Here is a 21,107-nt window from a genome sequence, read left to right as displayed (position 1 = left end):
CCAATCTGCTGAACTACCATGTTCTCTAAACCATGTGTGTATTTCATGAAGTCACATTTACAGACTTTGAAGAGACAAAGTACGACACATGTATCCTATTAAAGCCCAAAGCTTAGGTTAGGTACCCTTCCCAAGTTAATTTCCCTGCGTTTATAAAGGTGGCCCTATTTCTCAACAGTGAAAACATGTCCTAAACTGAGAGGGAGGGGCCTAGAATACCTTAGAAAAGGATGAATCTGAAGTCTATGTTTTATATAAGAAATCTCTAAGTTAAAAACATAGGTAACTTATGAATTTTATAATTTAGTACTTGTATAAGCAAAAAAAAAAAAATCTTTAATTAACCAAGTAGAATCTTGACTACTTTTATGACTGTCATTGATATTGCCCCAAAATAGTTATATCTCTTCATCTTGTACCAACAGTCCTTTATTCTTTAAGGGCACTTCATGTCACTGATTCCAAGTTTAAAAAAAAAGTCATCTCATGATAGTGAAATTCAGAATACACCTTTTTTTTTTTTTTTTTTTTTTTTTTTTTTACTTATTGTAAGACAAAGAAATGAATAAGTACAATTCCAGGAAGGAAATTCACTGAAAAATTACATCAGGATAACAATATTGTCATACAGTGAGAATGCAACCAAAGCTAATCAATGGGCACAGTAAAGCCAGAAAAAGCCAGTTGGGTACAACAGTTTGTTTTTAATGCAAAATGTGTTCAAATTATGATAATAATTAATGCAGGGGAATTTTAATGGGTCAGACTTTGGGTTTTTTCCTAAACCCAGAAGTCCCAGTACATGTATGAACTTGAAATCTAGTCTAAATTTGAAGGGCATTTTTTAAGAACAGGCTTTTTCAACAAGGTTTCAGAAGTTCTGCTTCTGGTAGAATGAGACCTACCGCAAGGAAAGCCTTTCTGGTTTCTGGAACCAGGAGAGCAGAGGTGAGCAAAATGAAAAATAATGGTGAAAAAAAAAGTTAGCTAAACAGTCTGAAGATTTCAGAAAGGTTCAGTTTGGGGAGAACTTTAAATGCTATCCTGAACCACCTTGGGACCCCTGGAGATAACTCAAAAGGACTCGGTGGCATCCTGCATGCTGCTAACCCAAATGGTTCCTAAGCACATTCCTATGTGGTTCCCATTTAGTGTCCTTGTCACAGAGGCAGACAGTCATTAGAGCAAGAAAAGGCTAAATTCTAGTTGTAAAGTGCCCAATCTGTGTATAAAACAAAAACCCAGCAACAATATTGAAGAGAATAGGGAAGGTGATTTTTCTGTATTTAAATATTAACCTAACTATAATTCTTCATGCATAGAGAAAAAAAGCAATGAAAATACATGCCTTGAGGAAAAGACACCAATTAGGGTTTCATAAAAGATGAGGGCACTCAGACTTAAAAACACACCTACACTAACTCCACGTTTTTAGAACACAGAGCGCAAACAAGCAATCCCCAGAGAACAGGTGACTTATTAGATTTATACTTACTGACAAAGCCTGGACCAAAATTTGGAGGATTAGGCCTAGAAAGCTGATGTGTTATACTGCCATCCTAAAATAAGTAAAATTTACAAATAGGTTTATTCCACATTTCAGTTAAAGGGGGGAAACTTTTTTTAAAAAAGAAAGAGAAAGAAATGGAAGGGGGGGAAAAACCTTTAATTTCCTAAGACATCTTTAAAGCTCTCCTTTTAATAAAAAGTAGATGAGTTGAGTGGTGAAAACCTATTTTCTAAAAATTTTTAATTATCTTTGAACTGTTTCATTTCATAGATTTCAGTTGAAAAACATGTATGAGGTAAGGGATGGAAATGCAATAGTAGGGCAAATCAAATACTGTTAGCACATAGCTAGAGATGATGTAAAACTCCATTTTTTAATGAAATCCACCTGGTTTCTTCAGCAATTATGACATAAACATGGGTTCTGGATTGACTAATTCCCACTTCACAGCAACCGACATCTCTAACATGTATAAGTAATTGAAAATATTAGTCTCAATTTTTAAATTAAATGTCTTGTTTCTTCCAGGGTGACTGAATAAACAGCTTTTAATTTCACAGTTCCCTGGCAACAATCTGATACATGTAACTTTGAGAACATATTTACCAGTCATTACAAGTTCTGTTAGATATAAGCTATACACAAGGTAACAATTTTAAAAGACAGTAGCAGCCAGAATGTGCTATCTGTAACCCTTACACTGTGAGGCTGGGGACCATTTGACAGTGGGAAAAATGCAGGTCACAGAACGTATACAGACTTTACACAGTAAACTTAGAGTAAAACTGAGTTTTTATAAAAACTCATTTTGAAGCCTATGCTTTTCCCATTGCCTGGGATGCGGGATGCTCTCTCTTCTTTTAATAATAAAAAGAGCATACTGTATTTTCCGGCATATAAGACGACTTTTAAAACGAAAAAAAGTCAACCGAAAATTGGGGGGCAAAAGACCAAAATTGCACAAAAATTACCTGCAGATCTTGACGGCAAAGTAAGTCTTTTCTCTGAAGTGGGGGGTAGTCTTATACAGTGAATATAGGCCTAAACCTATGTTTTAACTGTAAAATTAGGGGGTCATCTTATACACCGGAAAATATGGTAGTTATCAGCATAATAAAGCTGAAGCACAAATTGCTTGGCAGGAAAGATTCCACAAAGACATATAATAGGTCACTTAACAGGTAGTGTTTTTTTGTTTTGTTTTGTTTGTTTGTTTGTTTTAATCTAAGCAGATATTTGGGGGGTGGGGGGAATGGAAGAAAACTGTATGAGATGAGCAGGTAGTCTACTTTCCCTAACATCGTTTGACACTCAAATTTATACTTCAAGCTGATTATCATGAGTAGTGAATATTTAGTAGACTAAATTATTCCAAGGAATAAATAGCAGAACATGACTGTATCTAAATAGAGTGATTATAATCAGTATTTTCTACTGTTTATAACATTTACATTTTTTAAAATGATGAATTAAATCCAAAGTGCAGACTATGAAAATATCTTTGTGGAGTCCAAAATAAAAACTGAAGAGATTAGCCAAAGCATATAAATGCATAGCACATGGACACGAACAGCTATGCGGGGAAGGCCAGAGTGGAGGGGCTGAGTGGAGAGGAGGGGGAGGGGGGACATTTGTAATAGTGTCAACAATAAAAACAAATACACGTAGAATCAGAAACCCTCTTTTGGTTGCCCTCTAAATTGACTTTCTACCCTTAAATATATGGTCCTTTTCAGAAGCTGTGGCCAATTTCAGTCTCAGTAAGCAAGTTTTTACTCCTGCTGAGCAGATCTCTAAGCTCCTATGACTTCCTAGACGTGGCCTCGCTGGGCAGAAGAGGTCTGTTGGGAACAGGACAGTGTGATTCTGGTGACAATACCTGAGGAATGGCCTGTGGCAGGAGAGTCTGGCCGTCACCTGTTTGCGCTCCAGTCACCGACTGGCCCATAAAGGGGAACCTGTGAAGGGAAGCACTGGCGTCAGATGATAAGCATGGACACCTACACTGTGCTTCACAGTGTGCTCTTCCAGGGAAGAGAGAGCAATGTCCTCCTCATCGTGCACATCTGCGAAGGCCCAGTCTTCTGAGTGCCGACCCCACGTCACCTCCCCACCCTCTGCAGTGCAGCCACTTCCTGCTCCCGACTCAGGACGAAAGCAAGAGGCCGAGGCCCAGTCGCTTTCCCCACGACCACCAGTGAGCGGAGGTACGCAGGCCACGCCAGAGTTGTTTCACTTCCTACTACACGCTTCATTGTGCCCGAAAATAAAATTAATTCAACTCTTCTGGGTAAAAAAAATCTAACGAAGTATAGTTCTATTATATACATTCTAAGAAAAATTTTTATTCTTCAATCTTTATTTTTAAAAATGCCTTTTCTGAACTAAAAAAAGTAAAGGTAATAGGTAACTTAGCTACTTTGTATTCTAAACTAAAGATACACCTCTCAAGAAGTTTCACTCATTTTCTATACCTAATGTTAAAGCAAATTAAAAATTGGTCACAGACCAAGAAAGAGTCGATAAGGTTAAACATATTTGGCCAGCCCAGCCAGTGTAGTTCAGTGGCTGAGCATCAACCCATGAACCAGAAGGTCACTGGTTCAATTGTGGGTCATGGCACATGCCTAGGTCGTGGGTTCAATCCCTAATGCAGGAGGCAGCTGGTTGACGTTTCTCTCTCATTGATGTTTCTAACTCTCTATCCCTCTCCCTTCCTCTCTAAATAAATAAAATATATATTTTTAAACTGGCCAATATATTTTGTTGTTGTTAATCATCACCTGAGGATATTTTCCCATTGATTCTTAGAGCAGAAGGGAGGAGGAGGAGAGGCAGAGAGACACACCATTGATGTGAGAGGGCTGGGGACTGAGCCTGCAAACACGGCACAGGCCCTTGACCGGAACTGAACCCAGGATCCTTTCATCTGTGGGCTGACACTCTATCCTCTGAGTAAAACTGGCTAGGGCTGGTCAATATTTTGATTCAACCATCACCTCTGCACCCATTACAGCCTGGGCAAGAATGATCTCTTAATCCAAATAGCACTCACTGTCCGTCACCCTCAGCAGCATCTCACACGATGTTGAAGGACTAACACCTCCACTTCTTCTAAGCACTCCGAAGAATAGCAAACACTATGCCTAACACGTGGCTAATTCACAGATGTATGAGGTATGTGCTAAACCAGCAGGGATTCTAATTCTGAGGCCCATCTTTTAAACTAAATGCTAACAAAGTTGAGCATTTCCTTCTAGTTTGACTATAAACAGCAAATTCCAGTATTATTAGCAGTAGTGTGACTTTGTCACCAACAGAACTCACATTACTTTCATAACAAAAGTTGTTGCATATACTAATATTCCAATTCATCGTGACTTTGAAATTATGGTAATTATTAGACCTACTGCTAAATGTGTTAAAGTATTAAGCAGCACATATGCCATAGTTTTTAAATTTAAATAACTACATTTCAAATATTACTGATTTCCTTTGTAGTATGTTTTTGGTTTTGCACATAAAATGTTCCAAGTCAAAAGGTTTATGACATAAAAAAGAACACCGTGACAAAGAATTTGTGTGAATAAATGCTGTGTGATAGTGCAAATCCCTACTTTGATCTCAACAATACTTCTTACCCATTTCCAAACTACAGTATCTCAACAAATGAAAAGAACTACTCCTTTAAGGAATCCTAATTAATCAGAGTCTCGCTTATCAAATTCACATAGATTTTACATTCAATTCCATAATCATTCTTTTCATAAAAGTTGCTTAACAAGATAATGAGATTAACCTGAGGCTTTATCCTCACTATTGCCAGAGCTATCAACCAGAGCTCTCCATAAGAGGGACCAGTGCCACCTGCAGATATCCTGACTTAGTAGTCGGTGTTGGGTTAATGCAAATTAAATTGCCATATAACTCTGACAGTGGTCCATGATAAAAACTTAAGATATATCCCTGGCTGGCATGGCTCATGAGTTGAGCACTGGCCCGCAAACAGAAGGATATGGGGTTTGAGTCCTGTTCAAGGGCATATACCTTAGTTGTGGGTTCACTCCCCATCCCTGATTGGGGCGCATGCAAGAGGCAAACATCTATGTGTCTCTCTCACATCGATGTTTCTCTCTCTGTCTCCCTCTCCCCCGCCCTCTGAAAAAGCAATGGAAAAAGATGTCCTCAGGTGAGGATTAACAAAAACAAACAAGCTACTGCCCTGAAGTTAATATCCCTTAGCTGGCACAAGTACTCTTAATTCCATAAATTCTCATGGTCAAACAACTCTTACAGTCTTCTTTAATGCATAATTTCCATTTTTCTGCTAATGGTGAAAAGATATACAAATTATCCCACTCTAACTTTCCAGTGCCCTCTTTTCTATTCCTCTTGCCATTTCTTTCTGATTTGAGTTGTTTGGGGACTTCAGAGCTTGGCGCTCAGGCACTTCACTGAAATGTCCCATGCTTTTCTCTGCATTGTTCCTCTGATGGAATGGAAAATATTCACAGGCCTAAAGAAACCATCATCCTTTCTCCAGTTTGACTTCTATTTTCCTGCTTATCTTCTCATCTTTGTTTAGGATGAAAGATCTCTGTCCCAAGAAGCTCTTAGTCAGCTATTCCAAAGGTATTTAAAGAAACACACACTTAGAGATACTGATTATTCAAGTCAATCTTATAAGCCTATCATGTTTTATTACATTTACCCTGAAAATAAAGGAAATTGATCATATCCAGCTAATATCACAATAAATATTACTACTACTCATTCCTAAAACACAGTGGTTTTTTTCTTTATATATTTGAGTTTTGGAGAGGAAGTGAAAGGGAAAGAAACACTGATTGGCTGCCTTTGCCACCCCTCCATTCCCCATCCCCACAGGGTTCAAGCCCTCAAGTCAAGCATATGCCTTAACCAGGAATCAAAGCATGTCCTCTTGGTTCCTGGGGTGATGCTCAACCACTGAACCACACTGGCCGGGCCTGAACATAGGGTTTTTAGGTGCTAGTTCTAACCCATGAGCCATGCCAGCCAGGGCTATAGCTTAAGTTTTTATCATGGACCACTGTCAAAATTATATGGCACTTCTTGATGTAAGGTAAGAATGAGAACACCGTCACCTACCTGTTCATAACCATCGGTGGCATGCCCATGTTGTTTTGTGCCATTACTTTATTGATGCCTTTTAGGGCCACCATCTTTGCTTTCATTATAGGATCCGTAATTGCATCAAAATCTAAAGAAGAAATATATTTTAACGTTACTAATTTCATAGTACTTGGTTCAAGTTACACTTAACTGTCACAAACATTATGTAATTTAGAGGCTTTTATTCTTTATTATTTAATAAGCATCATCACAGGTTTCTAGAATAGGTAAGGAATAATGAGATGCAAAGAACCTTAACCAAATTTAATGGCATCTCAGTGACCCATCATTGAAGCAAGTTTGGATACCTTAGTCCTGCAGGAATGAAAATGGAAAGAAAGCTTATCAAATTTAAGGGGAATTACAGCAAAAATCTAAAGTAGTAAGATTCTTTTCATCCAAACATTCACATGCAATCAAAACTGCTTCAAAATATTAATGTCATGAGAATTTACAGTTATTTCCAATACTAAGGTATTCCACTAAATCAGTTATCACCCTTTGAGAGCAAAATGTATCCATTCTTGAGGACATAGCCTTGCAATAAAGATAGGCTACTGAGAAAATATCTCTTTGCATAGAAGTGAAAAAGAGAGGGGACAATATGCTAATTTTTACTCTTCGAGACACTCAGGTACTTTTACTGCATTGATGTTTAGTGGGTCCCCCCCTCAAACTAGTAAGCAATTGGAAACAGTTAAAGAGCTTTATGTAATAAAAAAACAAACTGCCAAGCATTTATAGTACATAAATTGAGTTTGTTTCTATCATAATTTCTTTAAATTAAATACCTCTGAAAATAAATGGTTAGAAGAAAGGAACTAAGACGATGACTTGTTTCTGTTAAACAATAACCTAAGGACTAAGAAGGTTCTGAACCTCTTAATTGACCTGGGAGGAATCTAAACTCTTCATCACTGTGTGACCCTCAGTGCTCTAGTCCACGTGTCTCGTTAACACACCACACCACACACCACAACAAGCACACCACACACCACCCTGACCGCCACGGAAACCAAAGCCGTTCCTACCGATGTTGGGAAAGAAGGGTTCCGACCGCTGCCGGATCATGGCCTGCATCTGTCTCTGCTGCTGCTGCTCCTGCCTCTCCTGGTCCAGAAGGTCCTGCAGCAGCAGAGGCTGTTCGTCCAGGAGGAGGGGTCTCTCTCTGCTCTGCGGGGTGAGGGTTGGAGGAACCACCAGTGGCGGGGGTCCAGACTGACTGGATAGGGGCACAGTTTGATCTGTAGGTTTTCCTGCCCCAAAACCATGATTAACTGCCGAATGACCCTGAAGGAATCCCGGATTTACCTGCACACTCTGAGGAAAAGCGTGGTTTACCCTAGAGACTACTGTTACATTAGAATTCATGGTATTATCCAAAACGTGGCCTGGCGGTGTCATCAGTGGAGGGGGCAAACTTGGCATGTGACTGGATGCTGAGGCTGGCAACGTTGGTGGTGAAGACCTCAACGGCTCCATGTCTGGAGTGTCCAACTTATCATTAGCAAGTAAACTGGAAAGAACCGGAGTTGACCCAGCTACGCCACAAGCGCTGGCTGTGTCTTCAGCAGGCAGCTGAGTGGGCCCGGGAGCGGCGGCTGTGCAGGAGGCGGCGGTATCGCCAAGCGCCCTGTCGTCAGGCAGGTCAGCCTCACAGGGCTGCGGGGGGGCCTCCTCCCCACCAGGCAAGTCCGTGTGAGCGGCAGCCTGGGAGCAGGGAGCGTCAGCGCAGCCTTTACCCTCATCGCTTTTCTCACTTTCACATTTGGTTTCCCCTTTAGCATTTGGAGACAGTACTTCTGTTTTTATCTCACTGGTTACAGTGGATTTTTTCCAAGGGGAATGTTTATCGGAAGGAACCACAGTTTTATCTTGCTCCTTTTTTTTTGGTTCAATAGATACACACTGATTATCTAACTTGTCATCAATTGGGACATTAAGGTCTAGTTCTGCGTTAAACACGCTTTTCTTATCTCCTAGGTCAAGTTCTGGATCTGTATATGCAATGATGTCAAATTCTCCTGACCTTAAGAGGTCATCCAAGTTGGGATCATTAGTTTCCAAATTACCTAAAGTATCCAATTCATCTCCCTTGCCATCTTCTGTATCTAGATTTAAATTTTCAAGATCTTCATCATCCAAGTCTTTGACTTCAACCCCCTCAAGATCTTTAACATCTAGCTCTTTTACAGATGGATCATCAGAATCAAGTTTTTCTTCAAGACCATCAGAAGACTGGGCAGTTACCTGTAAACTACCAGACGGCGTTTCAACTGGTGTGGATGTCGACAAAGAGGACTCTGAGAACTCCCCCCCGAAGGGGTGACTCAGGGACCTCATGACCATAGAATGGACAGGGTGACCTTGCCCCGGCTGAGAGGGTGGCACCTGCTCCAAAATCGGATGCACGGGCAGCTGATTAGGCAGACCTTGGGAAGGCTGTTTCATGGGGTCTGTGTGTCTAGGGCCTGGGAAGTCCGGCCGGGGAATAAAGTTCCCGTGTCGTGGATGAGAAGGTGCCTCTAGAACGTTGTTGCCAGGGGCACTGAAGGGCAGCCGTGGCCGTCCATCCGGGGCCCTGTGCCGAAGCTCGATGAACGCCTGGCCGAGTATGTGATGCTGTGGGGCGGGCAGGCCTGGCGGTGGGAAATGCTGAGGAAGACCAACCGGACTACTCATTGGCGGGTTATTTAAAGGCCGGGGCATATCTACAGACATCGACCTTCTCAGCTGCGGAGGAATCCCAGGTCCTTGTATTTGCTGAGGAGGCACTAGGAAGCGTTCCTGACTTGACAGGGTACCATGACTACCTCCTGGAAATCCAAATCTAAAGGAAAAAAGAGCAAGTAGTAACACTAAGCATTACATTAAATTTAGAGTTAAGCTGAGGAAAGAAAATGTTTTATATTAAACTCAGACACAAATGTTGCCAAATACAGTGACTTAGGAAAGACAAAATTATCATGATTAGATAGTGCTCATAAAGCATCCATTCGTACATAAGTTTTTGCTAAGTGAACCCAAAATGAACACTGTATCTGAGTCCCTTTCCTTTTTCTGCATTCAGGGAGCTCTCTGGGGGAAAGTGACTGGGGAGGTGGGTGGCTGCTTGAATGAAGGTTGGAAATCTCAAGAATTGTCCGTGAGAGACTTACTGGCCTCTGTACACAGAAGAAAAGGCAGAAGCCTAAGGACTGGGTGGACTATCCTATCTGTGTGAAAGGAATGAAGACAGGAGGCAGAGAGAGACAGAGAATAAAAGGCACCATCTCCAAAGTCTTAAGAAATGAGTAAATTATAATATCTATATTGTATCTCATTCTAGAGAGAAAAATATATAAAATAGCAGAGGCATGCATTAAAGTGAGAAAGAAAAAAGGAAAATAAGGGTAAGACTGTAACATGGGGGTCAGTATTGGACTAAAAAATATGTCTAATAAAAATAAAAGTCATCTTTTAAAAAAAATATATAAATATATTTTATAGACTTTTTACGGAGAGAAAGGGAGAGGGATAAAGAGCTACAAACATCGATGAGAGAGAATCATCGACCAGCTGCCTCCTGCACACCCTCCACTTGGAATGTGCCCGTAACCAATGTACATGCCGCCCTTGATCGGAATCAAACCTAGGACCCTTCAGTCCGCAGACCAACACTCTATCCACTGAGCCAAACCGGTCGGCTAAAAGAGTCATTTTAAAGAACTCACTCCTCAGTATACCTGGGCATATGTTTGGTTTTGATCTTGCCACTAGCCACTTCAAAAACAAACAAAAAATCTCACTGACTTCATAACTCTATTTCACCATGAAAAGTTCCAGGAGAACATCCGTTTCATGTGTAAAACTCCACAAATATTCACAATGTAAACTAAAATAAAAAGCTTCCTCACTCATCCTGTCACAGGAGGCTCTGCCTGAAAAGGTGGTTACACTTTAGAGATTTAAAGGTGTGATTTCATTGCTGTAATGAAACGCTAACAGAGTCAATACTTAAAAACAAAGGGGTATTTAGGGTCTTCATTAAAAGTTTTAAAAAAATCCAGTGGGATCAATACATTTAAGTTACTTGAATAAATTATTTGCAAGGAAGTCCAACTGCAAAACTGGTGAGGTTTGGGGTGGAGGCAGGGAAAAAACACATTCGACTATCCTTACAAAACCATCTCCTCAGGGTGCCCAAAGTCTAGATTAGTTCTAAAACCTCTAAGGAAAGCACACAATACTCTGTGTTGGAAGACTTCTCTCAAGTTTACTTTTTAAAAATTTATTTATTTACTTTGTTAATCCTCAGCTTGGGATATTTTTTCCCACTGATTTTTAGAGTGTGGGAGGGGGAAAGACAGAGAAACATCCACATGAGAGAGACACAGTGATTGGTTGCCTCCTGCACAAGGGGGATTGAACCTGCAACCAAGATACTGGCCCTTGACAGGAAGCAAACCTGGGACCCTTCAGTCTGTGGGCCAATGCTCTAACCACTGAATCACAGTGGATAGGGCTATGGTTTGCTTTTTATATATATTAATTAATTCATTCTAGTCCTTCCTGACCTCAAGATTCTAGAATTCTGGACTATTTTAGAATAAAAACCTTCTTTCTAAAGGTAACAATAGGAAATGAGGAAGTAATTAAAAAAAAAAAGTTTAAATGAAAATGACATTTTGGGGGATATTTTTCTATCATAAAAAATTATACAATGTAAAAAATCCAAGCAAGCCCTGACAGGTGTGGCTCTGCTGGCTGAGCATCGTCCTGTGCATCAGAAGGTCATGGGTTCAATCCCCAGTCAGGGTGTGTACGGGAGGTAACTGATGGATGTTACCTCTCACATAGATGTGTTGTTGTTTTTCCTCCATCTCTTTCTCTAAAATCAATATAAACTTTGTATTTTTAAAAACCCAAGCAATATAAAAATATAGGGTATAAAATATCAACTTAATTAAAATGTTCCCAATAATCATTATCAACTTGTTGGGTATCATTCAAGATATTTATCTAGGCAATTATGTAGTTTTATACAAATGAAATTATGTTGCGTAGTCTATTTTTTCCATTCAATAAGTAATAAAGGTCTTTCTTCTCAATTATTAAAGCACAACATTTTAATGGCTGTCTTATATTCTGTATCACAGATATATCATAATATATTTAACCTTTTTTTTCTGAGCCTTATGCTCCTCAACCTCTAAAGTGAGTGTAACTGAACCTTTGTAAGCGTTTTATAAAACACCTGAAGTGCAGAGAATAGTGCTTCACACAAAGTAATAAAGTTAGCCATTGCTTTATTTACTGCTATTACAGGGCGATATTTAGATACATCCTACCTTTTTTGCATTTATAATCAACGGCTAAAAGAATAACGTTGTATAGATTTCCTGGGACACCTGCACCACTGTGTCTATAACTTCCTAAGTGACACTTCCTATAAGTAAATGGTATTGTATTGCCAAACTGTCCATGGTTGATACATCCATGGAACTTTACCAGATTACCCATGTTTCCTATTATTAATCTTTAAATATTTTCCAATCTAAAGAAAAACGCAGTTTGTTGTTTTTTTTAATCCATGACATCTCATTAGTGGAAATAACACTGGTTATATCTCGAAGAAATATAACCAGTAAAAAGCACTAACAACTTCTTAATTACAAGTAAGTTCTAAGCGATTTAAATTTGGCAGGAAATTAAACACATTACCTAAATCCATGAGGTCTCATACCCATGCCAGTCACTTCAGGAGGATAGGGTCCACGTGGGTCCTTTGGGAAGACAGCGTATCTGGGTCCCAGCGGAGGGACAGCAGGAGGCCTGATGCTCCCAGGATAGGGGGGTGGGGGCCTGGAGAAAGCCTGGCTGGCACCCTCAGGCTGCCAGTGCTGCAGGGGACTGGGATGAGGCATGGAGGCTGCATCCTGGGAACCTTTCTCCTGCCGACCTGCCATCTTCTTCTGCTGTTGCTGCTGCAGAATGATTTCTCGTAACTTCTGCCGCTAAAGGAAAGAAACAAAAATCACTGGGATTTCCGGTTACTAAGGGCTTTCTGGTAACTAATGCTTCCAAACCATGACTAAGGAAATGTTTAAAATATTTTAAAAGTACACATTTCTAAAATTTATTTCAGCGAGGAAGGGGAAGGGGGAGAGAGATAGAAACATCCATGATGAGGATCATTGATTGGCTACCTCCTGCATGCGCCACATGGGGATTGAGCCCGAAACCTGGGCATGTAACCTGACCGGAAATCCAACGGTGACCTCCCGGTTCACAGGTCAATGCTCAACCATTAACCACGCCGGTCAGATAGTGTTTAAAACATCTTAATGTTTTGCCCTAGGTAGGTAGCTCAGTTGATTGAAGCATCATTCCAATATGCCAGGGCATGTACAAGAAATCAACCCATGAATGCATAAATAAGTAGACCAACAAATCCATGTTTCTCTCTCTCTCTCTCTGAAATCAACCAATCAATAATTTGAATGTCTTAATATTTTAAAGTTTTATGAAACACTAGTTATATTTAACTATTTAATAGTATAAAACAGATTTGGGGCCTTTTCCTTGCCTGGCAACTACCACACAACTGAAAAGATTTCATATATAACAATTCCACTAAAACTTCATAAATATTGAAAAGATAATAAATCCAGATCAATTGGCATTAATTTCACCACTTCCATTTTTCTTGTTTGCAGTATATAAGATAAACATCTGTTACAGTGTGAGGGAATGAATAGCTCTTTCAAATAATACACTTAAAACATCCCAGAACATACAAGGTGTTTACCTGTCTCAATTTCTCTGTATCCGCTTGGGACATGTTGATGGTGTTGTGTGTGTCAGTGACTCCTGAGGTGGGTACTGGGCCAGGAAGTTGGGAGACACTGGAGAACTGCTGGCCTTGAGAATTCACAGGGGTGTTGGCAGGAGCACTGAAGTTCCCCTCGGACCCAGGCCGGGGCTGATCAGCAGCATCAGGAGCCATTTGACTTGCTCCAAAAGCATCAGCCTGGGGCCTTGGGGTCATTGGGGGCTGGTCGTAGGGATCCCGAGCAGCAGAGGGGGAGACCCGGCTGAATGTGTCTGCAAGGGCAGGTCCCGGCGGCACAGGGGTTTGGGAACAGGCTTCAGGTGTCCTCACCACAGGGCCAGGTAAGGCGCTGCCTCGATTCTGTGCTGCCTGCAGGAACGAATCCTGACTTGGCATGAGGACAGGTCTTGTCACTGAGGACCGAGCAAAACCCTCTGAAACCCTTGGCCTTGGGGCTGCTGGTGGCTGCGAGTAAAAAACAGAGACACCAGGTCTTGGTGTTCCCGGAGCATGAGCATATGGGTCAGAGTGCCTCTGAGGAGCTGCAGATGTAGCAAACAAGTCTGCTTGTGTAGGAGGCCTTGGGGTTGGTGGCTGCTGACCATATGGATCAATCGTTGGGGGCCGAGGAGTTCCAGGAGGCTGCGAGTAAGGGTCTGGATTGGAGGGAGATGGTCCTGAGGGTTGGGAGTATGGATCCTGAGATGTTGGCCTTGATATGGTTCCAGGCTGGGGAAAAGCCCTTGAGGGGTGGGTGAAAGACTCGTTCATTGCAGGACGGGGGGTGAGGGGAGGCTGGCTATATGGATCACTCGACTGGTTATGAGAAAAATTATCTGCAGGTCTTGGTGTCAAGACAGGCCTTTCATAAGGGTCAACGGATAGCCGCCTTGGTGGATGTGGCACTGGCCCATAAGGGTCCTGGGAGGGCGGAGGCAGCTGCAAGGGAGCCTTAAAAGGTCCGGGACCACTATCCAGGGGTGCAGGCGTCAACAAGGGTCGTCCATATGAGTCAGGGATCCGCTGTCTTTGAAATGCATCTGCCCTAGGAGATGGTTTCATGAAGTGATCATTGGTTCCAGCTGCTAGAGGACCTTTTGCAGTTTGTTCTGGACCTGCAGGAGCCCGGGGCAGGCCCAAGGGTTTGAGAAACTGGTCTGTTGTCACAGGCCTGGGTGTGTCTGGAGGCTTCGCGTAGGGGTCACTACTTGTCGCGGAGGAAGAGCAGAAATCTCGGACGGGAGATGGCCTATTGGCTGCACCCTCACCCAGTTGAGGGGGCCTCGGTGCCGATACAGATACACAGCTTTCCACCAGTGCAGAATTCCTTCTGGGAAAGCTGTGGCCCCCAGGAGGCGGTCTTGGGGTACCAACCATTTTCGCATAAGGATCCACTGGAGACGGTGGTCGGGAGTTAGACGATCCAGGTGAGAACACCTGCGGGGAAGGCGGCTGAGAAGTCTGAGGATGGGAAGGGCTCTCCTGGAGGGGAAGCCGGGAGGGCGTGGGGGGGAGGAGGAGGAGCCTGTGGCTTTACAAACACATCGTCTGCAGATGAGGAAGTTGGGGTGCTGGGGAGCTGCTTTGTAAACAGGTCTTTATGGAATGATTGTGCAGGAGACATGTTTCCAGGGCCAGGCTGGGTAGTCAGGGGGCTCTGTATCCCACTGCTCGGCGTGTCCGAGCGCGACAATGCCAGCAGAGGCTGGGAACCAAACTGCTGCTGTTGCTGCTGCTGCTGCTGCTGCTGCTGCTCGCTCTTCACCTGCTCCAGCTTCTGGGTGGCCTCAATCTTCGCCTGCTGCTTACTCTTCTGGCGCATTTGCTATTGGGTGGGGACAGAGAAAGCAATCATGTGCACAGGAAAGAACATAGCTGTCATAGGGGCAGAGGCTGTTGCCTTCCTTCTGAAATTAACTCTTAGTTCTGTTGAGAGGGAAAGTATCTGAGATCTACAGTGCCAGGTGGCGCCCACCTTGCATTCAGTCTCCGAACAGGACACATTACTCACCAGTCTCCTAACTCATGCCCAGGCAGCATGGCATTCTCAACATTTCATGAACTTCCCAAAGTAGCTTACGTACATTTTATTGAGAAAGGAAAGTCTACTTTTAACCAAACTTTTGTGTTCTAATAAAAACTATGTTCTGAGGTAATGACATAAGTAGCTCTCTTTAAGAAAATATGCAATTTTGTTTGTTGATTTGTTTTTAAATGCATTTTGAAAAAATCCACATACCTGTCTAAATTTCCATTCCTGTTCATGTTCCGACTCTCTCTGCTTTAATGGATCTTTAAAGAGATCTGAGTCAAGCCGAGAGCCGGGGTCGCTGCAGTCTGGCTGCTGCTGCCTCTTCAGGGAATCATTTGACATCTGCACTTTATTGATGCGCAATGCAGCTCGGTTGTCTCTAGCTTTTTGCTTTGAAAAACGGATCAGAAAATCATCTGTCAGTTAATGTGAACAAATTTTAAAACATAAAGATAAAATGAAACTATGTTGATCTTTATCATATAAAAACAAGAAAACGTCTAGCTAAATAGCTGAAACAGCCTCGCCAGTTTTCTCAGTGGTTAGGACATGGGTCCACAGGCTTCAAGGGCCAAGGGCATATCCCTCGGCTGCAGGCTCAATCCCAGCCGTCGGGGTGGTTGCGGGAGGCAACCAGTCAATGTGTCTCTCTCACATTGATGTTTCTCTCTGCCCCCTTCCCTTCAACTCTCTAAAAATCAATGGGAAAAATATCTTCGGGTGAGAATTAACAATAAATAACCTACCTAATTAACTAACTAAATATTGTAGTTGAAACATAACCCTTTAGAATTTACAGCATTCTGGGTGAAAGGACTGGACACCACCCACCTTCTCCCTTCCAGAATGGGTGTCACCATCCCTACCCTGAGTCAGGCTAGAGAACCCAGGCGTAATCTAGTATTGACTTAATAATGGAAGAATTTATATCTTGCTCAATTTAAAGAAAAGGATAATATCAAATCTATCTCCAAATTTAAAATCTGAAATTTGAAGTTGAAAACAAAAGAAACCCATCTTGCCGAAACCAGTTTGGCTCATGGATAGAGCGTCAGCCTGTGGATTGAAAGGTCCCGGGTTCGATTCCCATCAAGGGCATGAACCTGGGTTGCAGGCACATCCCCAGTGGGAAATGTACAAGAGGCAGCTGATCAATGATTCTCTCTCATCTATATTTCTAACTCTCTATCCCTCTCCTTTCCTCTCTGTAAAAAAAATCAATAAAATATATATTTAAAAAAAAAAAGAAAGAAAGAAAACACATTTCAATGTTATCACTACCTCTGATAGTCCAGGTTTAGGCATTACCAACACATCAAAAATAATTTCTGCCCAGCCGGGGTGGCTCAGTGGTTGAGCATTGACCTATGAACTAGTAGGTTATGGTTAGATTCCCAATCAGGGCACATGCCCAGGTTGTGGGCTCAATCCCCAGTGTGGGGCATGCAGGAGGTAGCCAATCAATGAATCTCTCTCATTATTGATATTTCTCTCTCTCTACCTTCCTCTCTGAATCAATAAAAATATATATTTAAAAACAATAATTTCTGTTCCTTCCAAATAATTATTATCACTGACAATGTATGTTCTAAAGATGAAGTTGTAATTTAACTGTTTATATTTTTCAAAGCAATAATGTTGACTTAATATGTTTTAAAATGAAAGCAGGGATCCAGCTGACAATCTCAATTTGGCTCCTTGGGAAATAATTCGTCATCTGAACTATGAATCTTATAAATACCCTAATGGCTCTGGCAAAGCACATGTTTCAAAAGCTCCCAGAAGGTGTCTGGATATGTCCCTTCAAGTTCCAGGACAATTTTCTACTGAACCTAACAAAAAAGAGCTTATTACAAAAGAAACAATAGAAGAATGCAACCTTAAAATTTAGTACTCTTTTGAAAAGATAAATCATGTTTAATTTAAAAATGAATTGAATACGCTCCTAAAACAACTGAGTTCAATCTTCAACATCCTGGTGCTGTTAGGTTGCTTCTAAAAATGTCACACTTTAAAAAAAGGAAAATAAATAAGTCACACGCAAAACTAAAGAGTTAGAAAATCCCTATGGAAAACAAAGATATTTATGTGTTGCACAAGTATAAACATGTTCTCTGCAATGGAAAATCACTTTAACAACCTAAGACAATGAAAATTAGGCTCAGGATTATGTCCAAAGATGTAATGCAGAGGAGTTTAATACCACGTATGGTGCTCTTTCCTGGGAGCTTGCTTTTCTCCACAGCTTAGCAATCTGCTTCACTCTGGTAGTCCAGTCTGCAACAGAAGACAGCAGGTGTGTTTATGGAGCCCACAATAAGGACGTGTCACAATAAAAAAGCTAAGAACTTCTGATAGTTAAATGTTTTTTGGCCAGATTTTCATAATTTAAGTTCTTTGTACAGTACAAGTTCATAGCACATAGTAAGCTAAAAACATACTTTCTGAATAAAGTGTTGCCTTATTAACAATCTCACATGTAGAGTTGGGAAGTATTTAAATCAAAAGGGCTAAGCAGCTAAGTTAAATTTAAGTCAAGTATTAGAAACTCTCTCAATCCTGTAAGATGCTCTAAGAACCAAAGCTAAAAGTTTTGTAAAATACTTGTACTCAAGAGAAGGCTATCAATTTGACTAAAAGGAATATATTAGAAACGAGCATTTCATCAACATTTGTGCACAACAAAGAAATGCAAAGTCATGATTTCAAGCTATTTCTATGAAATTCATTGTCAGGACAGTATACTAGTATAAAATGAAGTTTAGGTAAGATGAACAGTTAATGGTTAATGTAGAAACAATTTATTTAAAAAAATAATGAAAAGAGGGAGGGAGGGAAAAAGGGAGTAAGGGAGAGAGGGAAGGAAAATGTTTCAAAAAAGGTACTGAAAGTAAATGGAAGTCAGCTGACAAATCAGCAGCTTTAACCTGATTTATTATGTGTATATAAATAAACGCCACCTTCTCTAAAAGTAATCCAACAGTTTCAGTGGAGGGATGTCTGTTAACGCAATGCATATATTCTTCGTGTGCATCTAACCACACTTTATCTGCTGCCTACAGGTGAGCACATCTGGTTATAGCAAGTCATTTTGTGTCAGTGTAAACTGTCCTGAGAGCAGAGCCATAGTTTGTTTAATTTTCTTTAATGATTTCACTATGTGACTCTAGAATTATTGGATTACTGTTAGGGAAGGGGGTATTTCTTTTTTTTTTTTTTTAAATATATTTTATTGATTTTTGTACAGAGAGGAAGGGAGAGAGACAGAGAGCTAGAAACATCAATGAGAGAGAGTCATCAATCAGCTGCCTCTTGCACACCCCCCACTGGGGATATGCCTGTAACCAAGGTACATGCCCTTGACCAGAATCAAACCCGGGACCCTTCAGTCCCCAAGCTGACGCTCTATCCATTGAGCCAAACCAGTCCCGGCAGGGGGGGTGTTTATTTCTATACACATAATAAGTCAAGTACCACCCGGAGGATGGACTGAAAGGGCACCTGCAGTGCACTTGCAGGTGGGCAGCCGCTCGGTCATCTAACAGAGCAGTATGCTAACAGCCGGGAAGCTACTGCAAGACAATGTATGCAAGACTTTCCAATTCTGGTTTGTCCGGCAACATGAACGCAAGACAATATTCTACAAGTTGGTTTCATTAATCCAAATGACTCATCCTCTAGTCCAGTGGTTCTCAACCTTTCTAATGCCGCGACCCTTTAATACAGTTCCTCATGTTGTGGTGACTCCCAACCATAAAATTACTTTCGTTGCTACTTCATAACTGTAGTTTTGCTACTGTTAGGAGTCGTAATGTAAATATCTGTGTTTTCCAATGGTCTTAGGTGACACTGCTAGCAGTTCTCAACCTGTGGGTAGAGCCTAAGACCACTGGAAAACAGATATTTACATTATGATTCATAACAGTAGAGAAATTAGTTATGAAGTAGTAATGAAAATAATTTTATGGTTGGGGGTCATCACATGAAGAACTGTATTAAAGGGTCACGGCTTTAGAAAGGTTGAGAACCACTGCTCTAGTCCGTAAGAATTTCCAATAGAGGTACCACTGTATGGTCTACAATTTTTGTTCAAACAGACAGGGCACTTGGGGAAAGGTGCCCTGTCTGTTTGAATGCTGAGTTCATTTGATGGGAACCATACTTAGAATGGAGTCTGATACAGCCTAACTTTAACACTTACTTTTTTTTTTTTTTTTTGAGAGAGAGAGAAAGGGAAAGTAAAATATAGGTAGAAATATCAATGATGAGAAAATCACTGATCAGCTACCTTCTGCACACCTCCCACTGGTGATCAAGTACAAAACCAGAGCATGTGCCCTGACCGGGAATCAAACCACAGCCTCCTGGTTCATGGGTGGATGCTCAACCATTTAACACTTCTGATTAAATTATGATATTCTGCTCCAGAAAAATTTTTGTATAGTTACACATACAGCACAACCCTGACTTTATATATTTATAGTCTTTAATAAAGGAAAAACAGATTTCATTCATTAAAATTAGCTTACGGGAAACATGCAAATGGCATAGGGCCTAGGACTAAGAAAATGCAAGATGTTTCCACCTATCTAGGAATAGGACTATCAGGTTGAACATAGTCATTCTAGATGAAAATTAGTGATGACACATGGGCACTCTACTGTAGTTAAAAAAAAAAACACACAGACAAAACAGATTGTTTTACACACGCGGAAGCTGGTAACAGACAGCAATCATACACCCAAGACATACCAGGGAACTCGTCCTTCAGGTTGGGGAAGTTAATGTTTGTGTAGAGAACGGGTGCAACGGTGGCCATCTCCCCCAGAGCCTCCTCCTTCTCCCACTTGAGTGTGCTTCTCTGCGCATTGGACATCGTATCGCTCTCCCCTTCCACAGGGGGAGCCGAGGAGGCCCAAGAGCTGTGAGCGTCACTGGCCATTGGATTAAATGCTGGGTTCTTATCCCTGGCAAATAATACACAATGTTACTTCATAAACATAACTAACTTTCGAGTATAATTTCATCAAAACTTATTGTAAAATAGCTTAAATGATAGATCACATACACGTAACAAAGATTAATGTCATGCACAATAACAGACTAACATTCATAAGACAAAAATTATTGAAGTTTCCACAGGAAGTGAAGGCTTGTAAATACCTGGCCTCGGTGTACGGGGACTGTGCTATGGCAGAGAACGCTCCCAGTCCACTTCTAGGAGGCAGAGAGTTGTGTGGGAGATGAGGACCGGGCCCGATAAGGCCATTCATGAGTGGCATCCGTGAAAAAACATCTTAAAGAAAAATAATAATTCAGTCTGTATATTATTCATAAATAATATAAAAGTAACAGAAATATTTCTAGATAAAAACTTATATTGCTATTTAATAATGAAGTTGGATATGGGTAATTTTTTCAGTATTATCCTGCAAAATATTGTTTGAAGAATAATTGGTCATAAATTTTTTAAAATGTGGTCTCTAAAATTCTGTTTACTTGGTTATAGTTTACTGGAAATAATACATGTTTTGGAGTTAGAAGCAGAATTAATCGCTGTTTCTGTAAATGTAGGTATTCTGTGATTGACACAATGA

General features: G+C 41.0%; 1 protein-coding gene across 1 annotated transcript in view; it reads right to left on the bottom strand.

Annotated features, from left to right (window-relative positions):
* KMT2C (lysine methyltransferase 2C) overlaps window positions 1–21,107 on the bottom strand; it is a 240,541-nt gene that overhangs the window by 32,154 nt on the left and 187,280 nt on the right. The window contains 11 exon segments of the mRNA XM_036412645.2: window positions 1,496–1,559; window positions 3,390–3,468; window positions 6,641–6,752; window positions 7,696–9,494; window positions 12,368–12,660; window positions 13,455–14,990; window positions 14,992–15,303; window positions 15,718–15,900; window positions 17,714–17,787; window positions 20,263–20,477; window positions 20,674–20,806. Coding sequence (XP_036268538.1) covers window positions 1,496–1,559; window positions 3,390–3,468; window positions 6,641–6,752; window positions 7,696–9,494; window positions 12,368–12,660; window positions 13,455–14,990; window positions 14,992–15,303; window positions 15,718–15,900; window positions 17,714–17,787; window positions 20,263–20,477; window positions 20,674–20,806 — 4,800 coding nt within the window.

The sequence above is a fragment of the Pipistrellus kuhlii genome, unplaced genomic scaffold (genome assembly GCF_014108245.1).
Source record: "Pipistrellus kuhlii isolate mPipKuh1 unplaced genomic scaffold, mPipKuh1.p scaffold_m20_p_47, whole genome shotgun sequence".
Lineage (NCBI taxonomy): Eukaryota > Metazoa > Chordata > Mammalia > Chiroptera > Vespertilionidae > Pipistrellus > Pipistrellus kuhlii.
This window is presented reverse-complemented; position numbering and strand designations above follow the sequence as displayed.